At 39.4% G+C, this 14,121-nt stretch overlaps 1 protein-coding gene across 2 annotated transcripts in view; it reads right to left on the bottom strand.

The window, feature by feature from the left end:
* LOC146474750 (uncharacterized) overlaps positions 1-9,830 on the bottom strand; it is a 35,672-nt gene extending 25,842 nt beyond the window's left edge. Inside the window, exons 1-7 of one of the 2 annotated variants that reach the window (XM_085116455.1) lie at positions 9,593-9,830; positions 7,767-7,815; positions 5,791-5,897; positions 4,851-5,045; positions 4,422-4,614; positions 2,235-2,539; positions 1,418-1,655 (exon numbers count right to left, since the gene is read on the bottom strand). In XM_085116455.1, the coding sequence (XP_084972581.1) occupies positions 1,418-1,655; positions 2,235-2,539; positions 4,422-4,614; positions 4,851-5,045; positions 5,791-5,897; positions 7,767-7,815 (1,087 nt within the window). In that variant the 5' untranslated portion in view covers positions 9,593-9,830. Of the gene's footprint in view, positions 1-1,417; positions 1,656-2,234; positions 2,540-4,421; positions 4,615-4,850; positions 5,046-5,790; positions 5,898-7,766; positions 7,852-9,592 lie in introns of those variants that run through there. The other variant, XM_085116456.1, reaches the window with a different exon arrangement.
* Positions 9,831-14,121: the final 4,291 nt, after the last annotated feature.

Raw genomic sequence — 14,121 nt, 5'->3', positions numbered from 1 at the left:
ACAAATAAAACAACATATAACCTGTAATTCTACTAACCTTACATATATGATTGAAAGTAAAAAATGTAAAAAACAGTATATAGGGGAAACCAAACGCACGATCCGTGAAAGGTTCACAGAACACAGACAAGCGACAAACAACCCACATCACGCCAACTCTACAGCAGCAGTCCCTACACACTTCAACTTACCAGGTCACTCTTCTGCGGACATGCGACTCATTCCCCTCGAACTACAACCCACCATCAATGCCTCCCGCCGTAAGGCACGCGAGGCTTTTCTAATTTATAGAGGGAAAACGTTATCTCCAGAAGGCATTAACAAGAAAAACGAACGCTGAACCTTGATTATACGCTTCTATATTTTCGTTATCTCATATTTACAAGTACGCTGTCTTCATGTCATATATTAGCCAATCATTTTTTTCCATGTATTTTTCAAACTTTAATTTAAGGAGCCGTTACTATATTTTCCTTTAGTATAGCTCTGGCCCTGAGGAAGACTAATTCTATTAGTCGAAATATTGGCCACTAATAAATCTGCCCTTTGCCGTAGTGCCAGCCTTGCATTCAGTTTTGTATTTTCAATCTCGTACTCGTACTCTTATGTGAAAGCTGTCTGGCATGTGTCACACAGCAACATATACTGTGATAAATTTTAAGGCCTCTCGAAATGGTTTCACGCTCTTACAGTATAATTGTGTGAGACGGTAAAAGATGACAAAAATCAGTTCTGAATGATAATTTGTGTAGGTAACCTATGGACATCCTAACAGCACTACCATCGGGCAACTCTTTAATACTAATTGTGACGTCACAGCGTTTGCCATGGTAACATATCACGTCCGCAAAAAAAAACCCTGAATTTGAGATTTCGCAGATTATCTGAAAAATTAAGCTACTGACGTACCGTTTGTATTCCGTTTTTCGAAAGCTTGCTCATTCTGCAACTTTTGTGGCAGTATGAGAAAAAGTTATCCAGTGAAACTTCTGTTTTTTTGATAAACGGCGTTTTTTTATTATAAAAAAAATTGCATTGGACATTTTTCCCTCGAATTTGTCTATTATAAATGATATACTGAATGTCCCAGGCATGCAAAAAAATTAAGCGTAAGATATTCAGTTAAAGGGAAATGTTTCCTGCAGGCGTTATTTCCGGTACATGCAATTTTAAACTGCATTTCCATTTCTAGTGCGATACACGCGCGAGGTCTGATAGGAATGTTCTGCTGATACGTGCATCTTAGTTATGACGGTTCTGGGCTACATAACCCCCGCTCCTACCTTTTTGTTCCTTTTTGCCCAATGCCCTCGCGCGCTTACCCCACTAGGCTTGAAGGAAACGGAAACGACTGCTACGCAGGCTACTCCCATTGTTGCCTCTCAAGACTCACGCCAGTTAAAAATGAATTACTTACCTTGTACTAGTTTGTGTTTGAGCTTCGATCGAATCTCGTATACTTTAGTCGAGATCACCTTGACGCGTTCTTCAATTCTTTTCAAGTCGTCAACAGCCGCGTTGTCTCCAATAGCAACGGGTACAATACGCACTTGTTTCTTCTCCTTAAGTTCCCTGGCTTCGGTTTTTAGTTTTCCGATTCTAAACTGAATTTGGCCGTGCAAACTTGGTGAATCGTTGGTAACTAAGAAGAGAATCTGTGGTAAATGCACAGAGAAATCATTATGAAAAACAGAGATTTCGTTATCGTTTCGTTGTTGTTGTACATGTCTTCTTCTATATTCTTTTGCATAACAGTACAAAAACAAATCACCCGGGTTCTTTGTCAGGAAAATTCCTCCCGGTGCCATGTAAACGTCGTTGACTGTTTATTTCACATTGCATTTTTGTTTCAACCGTTTCACTTCAGAGTGAAACTAACCACACTACTGTAGCGTACGTTATATAATTTTATATTTTTAAATATTTTGTTTATTTTATAGACGGCCACAGAGTCATAGGTTTTATCACTGTCACGTGCTACCCACTCAAAATAAAGTCCACCGTGTTGAATTGTGTTGTACCATAAAACGAGTTTATGAAAAGGGGGTGTAAATTAATCGTTTGTCTCTCGATTGTATAGCATTGGAGTTGATTGCAACCTTTCGACCGCTATACAAAAGTCTTCATCAGGCGAGGGTGTTGACTGGCTTTTATTCCGTACCGGAATGAAAGTTGAGTGGTCACCTTTTTATCAAACGTACATGTGTTTAATTCCACAAGTCGTCAGCACATACCCTTTTCCTTGCATTTGGCTCAGGAAATGCTTCCAAGGCTTTATGAAGGTCGTCATCTAACGTTGTCAAACGTTTACTTTGTCTTTCGATTGCTGAGATTTCCTCCACAAGCTCCTCTTCTGTTTTAAATACTTGGTCAAATGATACGTGTTGGTGAGGCTCTCCGTCGTTGCTACTGACAACGCAGTACTTGACTGAGTCAATTCCGCATTTTCGAACCACCTGACCTATGCACTCTTTCATCAGATCAAATGCCCTGTCTCCATCTTCTCCAGTGGTATTAAGAATAAAGCAAAGCATGAAATCTACAGAATTTGAAAAGAAAAAGCAATATTACAAAGTTTGCCTATGTCACTCAACAAAGAATACACCTTTCTCATTCATTCACCAGGTTTAAGATGTATCATTACATTTATTCATTGCGCATATGCCACACATAGGCATTTAAATCCTAGAAGTATGCGGATGTTTGTCCCATGAACCTTGTTTAATGGCCTTAGCTCCCACGAGTCTCCTGTAGCTCAGGTCTTAGGGCTAAGGTCTTAGGTCCGACTCCTTATAGGAGCACTTGGAATTCCTTTTTACAGTTTGCCTGTGTCACTCACTGAACAATAGACCATTATCATTACAAAATCTTATCCCTAAGTTCAAAATTCAAGCAAATGAGTACAATTACAAGTATTCCATTGCCCGGAAGTCGAGAAGACCCCTCCCCTTATCCAACAAAGGTCACCCTAGCATTAGCATTATGTACGTGCTGACTGCACGTACATAAATGAGAAGGGTTGTTCCTTGAATGGATACCCCAAAACAAAGCTCGACACCTTATGGTGCCTACACAATGTAGTATTCTTAATGGTGATAGCCCTGACGTAGACGAGAACAGAAGCTCATTTTTTAGGCAGAGAATTGAGAGAATAGAGTTCCATTTAAGCAGGGAACAGCCGTATTCAGGGTTTAGCACTGATCTACACTATTTAGGCCTAAGCACTGATTTAAAAACGGTTAGCTGTTTTCTGTCATGCCTCTCTGAAATAAGTTACAAATTACCATTTTCGTCCGTTATCGCTCTTTGGTCTAATGGATATGATGGGGTGTACGAACCAAATGACCCGGGTTCGAGGCGTAAAGCTTACAAGACGTAGAATACAGCAGGTGGTATTGTTTGTTGCCAGTCTCAGAATATTCTAAAATTAAAAGCCATACGGGATCCTAGAGAGATGGCCCACTTTGCTCAAACAGAAGGGAGTGCGCTTCCCAGAAATAAAACTTGAGAAACCCACAACTTCGAGAAAAAATCCTTCCTAGTTCGAACTAACTTCACTTTGAAACTTTAGAAAGCGGAGAACGGAGCAGAAAATGCCGTACCTTGGCCTATTTGATTATTGTTAAAACTGTCAAGGAGATTATCTTGAGTTGAACGAACTCACAGTCAATACAATAGGAAGCTTAAGCAACGACGACGGTCACGGCAACGAGAACATCAAAATTACCAAAACAATAACTCTGCACTCTGCATTAAACTTTTTGGTACATTTCTTTTCTGTCTCTGTACGACTAGGGAGTGAAGTGGGACGTTTCACGGAGGACGTAAACACACGACGAGGAATTTTTCTTTCCCTTTCTAAACTTGGGTGTGGTCTCCAAAATTTCAACTCCAGAAAACTTAACTTACATTTGACATTAAACTCGAGTTCGGATAATCGCGACGACGTTTAAGAAAACGCGAATTCGTTTTAATTGTGACGTCTTCACTGCCGTCGCCGTCGCCGTTGCTAAAGCTCCCTATATTACGCAAAAGGATGCCCCAACTTCAGGTGTGGAAAGCGCTAAAAAAAGTACCGCAGGCCATTGTGAGAAGACTGGTTTAAGTAAGGGAAGGATTGGAATGGTGGAAAACGACAAGTGGAGAACGGAATATATTTTTTTTATTCGATCTTGTTCGATGCGGTTGTCAACAGCTATTTTCGCTGAAAAGGCTTGTCTCATAATAAGCCTAGTTGTGAAAACGCCGTTGTACGAGTTTATGGTAGTTGTATGCTCGGGTTTCTGGTACCCAAGTTAATTCATTTTTCTATATAATTGCAACAGGTAATCATCTTTTGAATAACAAACAGCCTGAGCTTCGTAAACTACAAGTAATCCTTTGAATTGTATCTATAACACCTTCTTAACTGACTTTCAAACCTTGGCGTTTCTTTATCCAGAACTGGAGCTTGTCCCTGAGATATAAAATGCCGAAAACCAAAGGAAACAGAACCATTTCCAGTAAGGACCACATCCTTAACAAAGTCCTCTTCCAGACGTTTTTCTTCAAATCATAAAACTGCCCTCTCCATCGCTTGTCCAGTAAGGTGTACACGACTGGATGACATAAAAACTGCAAGGAAAGGTTTCCCCAAAACATTAGCAACCTCGTTCCCAGAGTCTTTCCTTTTCACGTCCAGCTTTATATGGGCAGTGTTGTTTAATGCGCGGGTTGCCATATGTTAATGTCCATTTGGCCCCATCATATAAGCGCCTCTTGCCTTATCCACATTTGAAATGAGCGCCCAGGGTGCTTATTCAACATACGGTAAATTAAGGCATACATTATTTTTAATTATGTGTGTTTACCTTCATCTGTTTGTTTTGGATGGCTTCGTCGATGATCGTGTCGAGTGATTCGCCGAACGATTCCCTTGATGGTTTATCGGACTTCAGTGGATCTATCAAACATGTTGTAAACTCTTCCACGGAATTTGCTAATGATTTCAGCTCTTCGACATCTGGTCGTTCATCGCGTGCTACGCTTTGAAGTTTTCCGCTCACCTAAGAAAGAGGTCACGTTAGAGTTGTAGGAATAATGGACCCAATAATAATTCAACTCAACCTTTTTTTTTTTTTTTCGAACATCTTTCGAAGATACCCGAAAATAGTGGAGACAGGCCGACCCGTTCTCGGAAAAATCTGAGCTACATTATAAGCACAATCCCACCGATATGATATTGCAGCGGTCTGATTAGTTTTTAAAATGCACCTTAATTAACTAGGCTCAGTCTTAGCTCGTATTCTATGTGTTGAGGTCACACTAAAGTACATAAAGGAAATGGATACTTTTTGGCTTATTCGTTTCATAAATAAACTTTTCCAGATTTCTTTTTGGCCTGAAATTATTTTTAATCAGTTAAAAAATATTTGCGTGTACATGTGCAAAACAGTTAAAGCCATTTGTTGCAATGATCAATAACTACATGTTCATCGTCTTTTTTCTCAGCACCATTCGAAGCTATTGTGGCGCTTGTACTCGAACATAGGCGAGGTGTTTAACACTGCAATTGTAGCGATGATTGCACTAAATGAAAATTACTAATCGAAGTCACCATTGGTTTCGTTGCAACAAAATCGGCAAGCAATCTTCTAAGGGCGATTTGAAAATGCGCTTCTCAAATCCGCCTTATGCAGCATTTTCGTTTGCGGTTCCTTGCTTATTGTTTGCTTTCTCTCAGAGTTTGACCGAAAAATCGCTCGGTTTCTGATCATTAAATTTTTCGAGCCAGGTATTTTTGTTACAAACCTTGAATGCGGTGAACAAAACATTTGTTTTGCTTCTCCCAAGAGTGTGCGGAGAGACAGCTTCATTTATATCATCGAAGTCATCAGATTCCAACTTCTTCAACAGGGCTACCAGTCAGAAAACAACAAAACAAATCAAGCTGAATTTTGCAATATTTTAAAGGAGCTGATCATTTTAAAGCTGCTATTGAATGACAACTGCCGAATTATACTATCACACTACACAGTTTGGTATCTGGTAGTCTTTGTAAACAATATTGCGTAAAAAAATACTGCATGATTCAAATAGAAAATAACTTTACAATAAACCTTATCAAACTATTAGAAAATATTTAAAAACAACAAAACAAGACTGCCTGGGGGTGGGAGATTGAAAAATTTTACTGCTTTACTGTAGACCACTCAAACAAATGATAATCTTGAGTTAAGCTATTGTTCCAACTTGCTATACCGCCACTATAATGCGAAATAAAAAAAAATATCACTAGCCTTGAATACAAATAGATCAATAAAAGCTGTATTTATTCATAAGGGACACTAAGTCAGCTTATGCTGTTCTCCCCAAAGGCCCTCAAAGCATTTACAAATTATACTGAATTCAAAAATTCATTAATAATCCTTAAGCCCATTGACCTATCAAATGGTCGATAAAACATCACGTGCAGTGGTTTCAAAACCCAATTAAACCTCCTCCTTATTAGTATGCTGTTTTTCTCGTATGTTCATTTCCAACTTTCACAAAACCATCATTCATATAGACCCAATGCAAAAATGGCTGCCATTTTAATATTCTTTTGTCTACATTCAAATTGGCCTCACTAGCCTTGTTCTTGAGTTCAAATATCAAAAGGATATTTTACCTTGGACGAGGCTAGTGAGGCTAATTTGAATAAAGACAAAAAAATATTAAAATATCTGCCATTTTTGCATTGGGTGTATGGATTCTCTTGACACACGCTTTTCCAGGAATGTTTTTGAAGCCGTTCAAAAAACTCGCAGCACGTGTTTTATCGTAGATCGCAGATCGCAAACAGTCGCAGACGATCGAAAAAAGGGCTGTTTCCATATAATCGCAACGATCGCAGAGCCGACCGCAGGCATACGTTTTGGTCAGCGAAAACGTCAAAAAAAAAACAACATCACGAATTTACTGTGAGCAAATTTACTTCTTCTGTTTGCCATGATTAAGCGAGTCGTCGCCAGCTCCAAAACCGTCGAAAACATCAACCTCGTTCCCAGGGTCTCTCTTCTTCCCGCTCTCGCTGGGGCGGGAAGAAGAGAGACCCTGGAAACGAGGTTGCGAAAGCATCGGTTTTGGATTCGATAACGACCGTATGCAGTTCTTGTGTTGGAGAAATTTGGCCTCCGCTTCCTCGGCCGATAAATGAATCTTCTGCCCGATTTTGTCCCAATAGCTGGCCTTTTTGTTCTTGTCGTTAAAATCTTTGCGGCTGCGAAAAAAAAAATTCATAACGTAGATCGTTCCTGCAATCGAACACACGAGCGTTGAATCGTGGGAGAGAACTCGAAATATTATGGGATGCGTTTCGATCGCGGATCGCAAAACTTTGGTTTGCATATAATCGCACAATCGCAATTGATCGCAGATGATCGCAGACGATCGCAGGAGATAGAACATAGTTCTATCTTCTGCGATCGTGATCGCAGGATCGCAGACGATCGCAAAAGTATGTTTCCATATGATCGCAGACCTTATTGCGATCTGCGATCATATGAAAATCAGCCTCAAGAACCACTCGGCTGAGGCTGGTGGTTTTAAATCCCGATACAACACTGCCGCTCGTGTTTAAAAACATTATACATAAATTTACATGCACAACCATTAACAAAAGCACTTCGATAATAGAACGGTAATGGTTTAAATTTGATGCTGGTCACTGTTAGGGCTCAAAGGGTTAATAGATAGGATTTTACACTTCTTATCAATTGTTTAAATTTAGATCCTGGCATACATACCGCTCATCTCTTCCAAGTCTTCCTCCATGCCCTTTTCAGGTGAATCCATCTAAAACAGATGATACATTTGAAGTAAGTTTATCGTACCCGCCCTCAGTGAAAACCTTAGCTATACTGCATGGTCCACGATCCTTAAGAGAACGATAGATAACGATACAAAAGGAAGAGCGGTCTGCGATCCTATTGGTGAATAAACAGTAATGGGAAGAGATTTGTTCGCCACAGGGAAACGAAAGATCTTAATTGAAATGAAAAATTTAATTAAAAATGGAAACAATGGAAGCAAACGCACAAGACCAAAAAAGTTTGGCGGTTACTACTGCCGAACGTCAGTTACAAAATAACTTACAGAAATGACGAAATAAATCAAATGTATAAAACCGATTTAAAAATCCAATGAAAATAGCAAACGAGAACCACAATACTGCACGCTATTTTGTAACTAACAAAGGCAGTAGTAACCATGGAAACATGTCTTCCAAGCGAAAAAGTGTTTGTATGTTTCCTTCATTTTTACTTGTCTCCTGCCATCAAGATAATTTATCTTAACCCTAGTCCAATGCTGACATTTCGGAATTAGGTTTGATCAAACATTCATAAATCTTGGCCTATTAAATTTGTCGGGAAATGAGGAATCGATGAAGTAACCTTATCAATCAATCAATCAATCATTTATTTACCCACGTAACGTCTATGAGCTAACAAAAGCTCGTTCAAAATACGTACGTGCATCTACAAGTTATAAAAATTAAAAAGAAAACTATAATACAAACTTAGTTACACAAAACAATTCTACTATAGGATCATAGATCATCATGATGCTTCATAAAATATAAGAATTAAGAACGATTAAAACTTAGCTTGAAATTTAACCTTAAGTCCAATCGAAATACTAACTCCATTATTCTTGGTCTAATTTGACAAATACTACACCTAATTTAGAACTTATCATGCTCTTTAAATTCCTCTAAGTTGGTGTCGGGTGAAACTGGCAAATTCAATTCACCGGGCCTAATTTGATCTTATTAGAAGTTACGTTCTCCTTGCCAGTCCAGTAAATAATGATGATGACGACTACGACAAGGATGATGCATGGCGATGACGATGATGATCATAATGAAACTTCAAGACACCACATGGAGCGGGCACTGGGGTGAAACGGTTCATTCACTTTTGTCGACCACCACGAACCACGATACACGAGTCATGCCCTTTTAGAGTCACCCCCAGTGGTAAAGTATGATGCTTACTGCAGATTTTAAAATTGCTTAGGTTCGAAGTGGTTTAATTTTGAGTTGAGTTTCAAAGGTTTTCGTTGAGTCGAGTTTTGAAAGGTTTTCGTTATTTCATTGGCGAATTCGGGCGCTCAAGGTTACGTATTACATCCCCGCGGACCAAGTTTTTTTTTTCCAATATGTCATTACATGTACCAACATTCGTAAACTGAGAAATGGCAACGTTCGAGACAGAAAAAGGCTATCTTGGATATTCGGAAACCAATAGCTCATAAATTTAGATTAATTTCCGAAACTTTCCTTCCTTCTAACGTATATTTGACTAACAGAGACTAAACTAATGTAAGAGTGGATCAAACTGTGATAGAGTTCACAAATGTCCATTTAAAAGACCGGCGAAAGACAGAAAGCGACTTTCAAAGTCTTTAGCTTTAAACATTTTTAATCGCCTGAACACTGAGGAAATTTAGGGCAATTTTGAAACACGAAAACGGAACCCTAAACCTAACCCTGACCCTAACCCAATGATCTGAACTTCAACTCTGAAGAGAAGTTTACACACAGCAGACACCAACAATAGAAAATGTTTACCTTGTTATTCGAGCGAATTTACGTGAAAACCGTCCACCACGTCAGAATTGATGGTATAATAAGAAACGTTACAAGTCCTTCCAGTAGAACACAGTTTCCGAAGCTGTGAACGTTTTGGGCCGATGGGTTAACTTTACAAGGTGGGCCGAGAGCTAGGGACAGAAACAATAACCAGTGAGAATATTCAGGCAACATGACAAATACCAAAGACGAAAAGCGCCATGATTTCGATGTGATGATGTCGACACTGATTTTAAAAGTTGTTGTCACGTTATTTTAATGACGATGTCTTGAGACATTGTCAATCAATAACATCGTCAAATTTGAATATGCAGTAAGAGATGCAGAACACAAAAATGTTAGGTGTTTGCAATTTCGGCTGGTTGAATTCTATTCTGTGCTATTGTGTCGCAGACAAGACACGTCCTCACCATAGTTACTTGAGGGACTGGTTATGAAACCTTGCCATGAAAACTATGGTGCTGCAGTTTATGTTGGAAGGCCGTGACCCTGCACAATCGTTTGCAATTGTTTTAATGCTCACACCACAGTTAAATATCTTAACAAAAACATTTCGATTGGCCAGTTGCTCCAACATATTCCAAATTCTATTGTTGTTTGTGCAGGGTCAAGGCCAAAAACGCAAACAAAAACATATAACAAAGACGTTTGTCAGGTTTCATAACCATTGCCTTCAATTAACTATGTCCTCGCACGGCACCAGCTTTCTAGGACGCCAATTTTGGAATTCAAATTCCTCGTGAAAAACCGCTAAGCATGCACAGGCGTACGCCATGACCGGAAGAGTTGGCGATGAGCTTTCAACTTTTCACTTGTGGTGCTTGCACAAGTGCACGAACGTCCGAGCTTTACAGCCGCATGATGTCGACATAGTTAAAAGAGCAAGCAGAATCAGCTAGGATCATTCTTCTTTTGCAGACGGTTATGCTTAGGGTTGCAGTATCGACCTGATGAAAGCCAGAGAACAAGAATGAATGTTTTTTTTTCTTTTATGTTCACCCTTTTCCTTTCGTTTCTGTGGTTTAATTTTTATTAGAATGCTTCTTATGCAATGGAAATGTTTATGCTTGCGCTTGTTTTTGTGTCGCTACTGAGGAAATTTCGGGCCTAATCGGGGAGGTTTTTCAGCATTTCGCTTACATGTTTTCCATAGCCTGGAAATGCTACCAACATACAACACACGGCCATCTTTGAAACAAGGCACAATGAAAGCCCGATTTGCGGACACTCGTTATTATGCGTGGACAGTTTTCTTGGTCCCGTTCCATACATTTTCCTTAAAATTAACCCGCTTAATAAGGACACTGAGGTTTGACCGTATTTGATATTCATTAATGAGCTTAAGCAACGACGACGGCAACGGCAACGAAAACGTACCCCGAAAATATATCTTTATTTAATTTGTGCTACTTCGCGATTATTTCGTTTCGGTTAACTTCTACGGAAATGGCGAACTATCCAGGAACCAAATTGGTAGGGGTGGCGTACAAGTTAAGAAAGAAAATGAAAAATTCACCGTCGTGCGTTCAAGTTCTCCACAAAAACTTAAATGTGGTCATTTCATGTTGGTGTTTTGCAGAGGACGACAAAGAAATGTACTAAAATGTAAAACGCACGTGCAGAGCGATTGTTTTTGCTCATTAAACCTATTGTTTTGCGGCATTGTCGTTGTGGTCGCCGTCGCCGTTCAAGCTCAAAGACGCTTGTTTTTTCTTACCGTCATTTTCAGCGTCTGTCAATCAAACTCATCGACCAATGGTAATACATCATTGCCTCCCGTTCGCTAACGAACGGCGTTCGCTAAAACGTCTGGGCTCACCGGCAGGCATTTCCTTTCCTTCCCCGCCCCTCCCCCCCCCCCCCCCCGGCTCCTACTTTTTTCGCTCTTTTTTGCCCGATGCCCTCGCGCGCTTACCCCGCTTGGCTTGAAGGAAACGGAAACGACTGGTACGCAGGCTGGGAAGCTTTCAGAAAAAGGAATAGCTTTTTCAAGCCCTTTCCAACCTCAACAAAATTGAATGCTGGAGCAAAACCGTTGCCAAAATAAAGACATTTTCACTGTCTCTAGCTATTGACATTTAAGTTTTTTGATCAAAGCAGAAAATAAATACCCCCTGGGCCGTTACAAGGATTTAAGACCGCATCCCGAGAGTACACAGACCGCAACACAATGGAAAGACAACAGGAAGACGAACCAGTTGTCACCAGCGTTGGAGTGTATATTCAGTGCCCTCAGTAATAACTTTTGTTATTAAAAGTTTGTCAGCGATTTCAAATAATTTCTGTCGTAATTTATCATTGCCGGGGAAATTACAAAAATAACGAGATGAAAAAGACCTTAAATTATTGACAGCTCAAAACCACTTGTAGCAGCATTCCGTATACATAAGTATACGAACCACGTGGTGGCTATACAGACTCATTATAACCACCTTATATTTCGTTTGAATTTAAAAGGTTTTTGACTCTATATTGTATGAAAGTAAAATTCTAAGCTTTCGACTCTGGTAGAGTCTTGGTCACAGTGATCCTACACAACCAATTGCAACTATTCGTTAAATGACACCTTATATTGTTGTTTCATGCAGCGTATATCATTATCCTCTTGGACACTGAGTGAGAATTATCATTAACTGAACTGAACCGAGCAGTACACTCGTTTATTTCTTTTATTATTCAACGTTGAAATGCCGTTGACGGCGAAATTTTCGATCCTTGCGTTCTCAGTACGGTTATTCAAGACAAGATCAGTGGCAAGACTCCCTTCTGTCGGTTGACGTCTAAAATGTCATCAGCCTGAGCTTGATGCTTCCCTTGAGTTTACGTTTGAGGGGCAAAATTTCATAATTTATTCCCTCCTTAAACGGAAACCAAATAAAGGGCAAATTTCACCTCGAGCTGAAATTTCAGCTTGTTTCACGAGAGAACAAGATCAAATAGAAGAAAGATTCTCTCAGTTAGTACGCAACTTAAGTAGTTGCGAAAAGAAAGCCTGAAAAAAATTTAGGCTTGAACGGGATTCGAACCCATGACCTCTGCGATGCCGGTGCAGTGCTCTACCAACTGAGCTATCAAGCCAACAGGAGCTGGTCATATTGTGAGTTCGTAATATACCCATGAACGATGAATAAAGTTTTATTTATTCCATTTACCTGGCCAAATGAAGCCCAAGGGCAACTGAAATTACCACGATAAACTAGAAGAAGAGTAACCTTGAACTAAACGTTTTCACCGAAATATTACAGTGAATTCACTTTTCAAGCCCAAGTCCAGATGTGACGTGAACGAGAGTCCCTAAATGTTATCAGCCCGTTTTCCGAGGATGAAAGTTCCTGGCCGGTTAGGCTGAATTTCTTAAATACTCTTTTGAAAAGGGTCAATATGTTCAAGAAACCTGGCTCTTTTTTCCATCCCACGTCTCGGTGTTTGGAATGGGATGAAAAAGTGTTCCTCATGTTCGATTATTACTTTAAAATAAAAGCCTTTGTTGTTATTGTAGTACATTGTTGTTAGGTTCTTTTTGTTGTTATTTTGCTTAGAATTTTTTCGTTTTTTTTTTTGTTTAAGTCAAAATGCATTTTACTCCACAGAGTCACCAGTCATCTTGTCTTCTGATCAAAGTCCTGAAACGCGCTCCTCCACAGAAGAGGTTTCTGGTAAAGAGGAGAGTCAGAGTAGAGAGGAAGGTGGAGAGACGTCTGAAACGGAGGAAAGAGACAAAGAAAACGATAACAGAAATGACATCGACGATATCTATGAACATGACAACGGTTCTAGCGATGGAGATCACTTTTGAAATTCTATGTTAGTTTGATAAGAGAGTGAAAAGTTTGTTTGTCGTGAACGAGGGTGAATAAACAATGTTTCATTAAAAGAAAGGTGTTTGGCTTGGCGTTAATAAGAATGAAGGAAGACGATGGCGCTATTTAGCAAGGAGGTGTGTAACCGGTGCGTATTCTAACGACTTAGATTTTAGTCAAGGGCCTCACTTCATGACAATTGTAATATTCAAAATGACCGTACAAAGAAGATTTCTGGAACACGGCGCAAAAATACTCTACGAATTCTGGAGTATTTTGTGACGACACATTTGATTTTTGCCTTCCCTTAAATGACAGAGTCAAATATGACTGTTTCACAAAATACTCCACGATTCGCAGAGTATTTTTGCAGCGTGTTCAAGGGTCTTTTCTGTGCCGCAGTTTTAAATGTCAATTCTTTCTAAATTAAAAAAATTCCCATATAATAGCTTCTAAAGGCAATACAAATTGTACCTTTTATTTGAAATACCCAATGAGTACTGATTTCTCGGCCCTCACTATTAATTATCATTTCTATTGTTTTTTATGTAAAAATTGTAGTATCATTTTATGCACTCTTAATTTTCTTGTCTTTTATTTTGTGCTACTTAGTAAGTTGCACGTTATAAGCCAGTTACTAGCTGCACGTGGCAGTAACCAACTCGAAAGCCTAAGCTTCTTTGGTCACTGCACACATTTTACCTTTGA

This window comes from Pavona decussata, unplaced genomic scaffold (genome assembly GCF_977016875.1).
Source record: "Pavona decussata unplaced genomic scaffold, jaPavDecu1.1 SCAFFOLD_87, whole genome shotgun sequence".
Classification (NCBI taxonomy): domain Eukaryota; kingdom Metazoa; phylum Cnidaria; class Anthozoa; order Scleractinia; family Agariciidae; genus Pavona; species Pavona decussata.
This window is presented reverse-complemented; position numbering and strand designations above follow the sequence as displayed.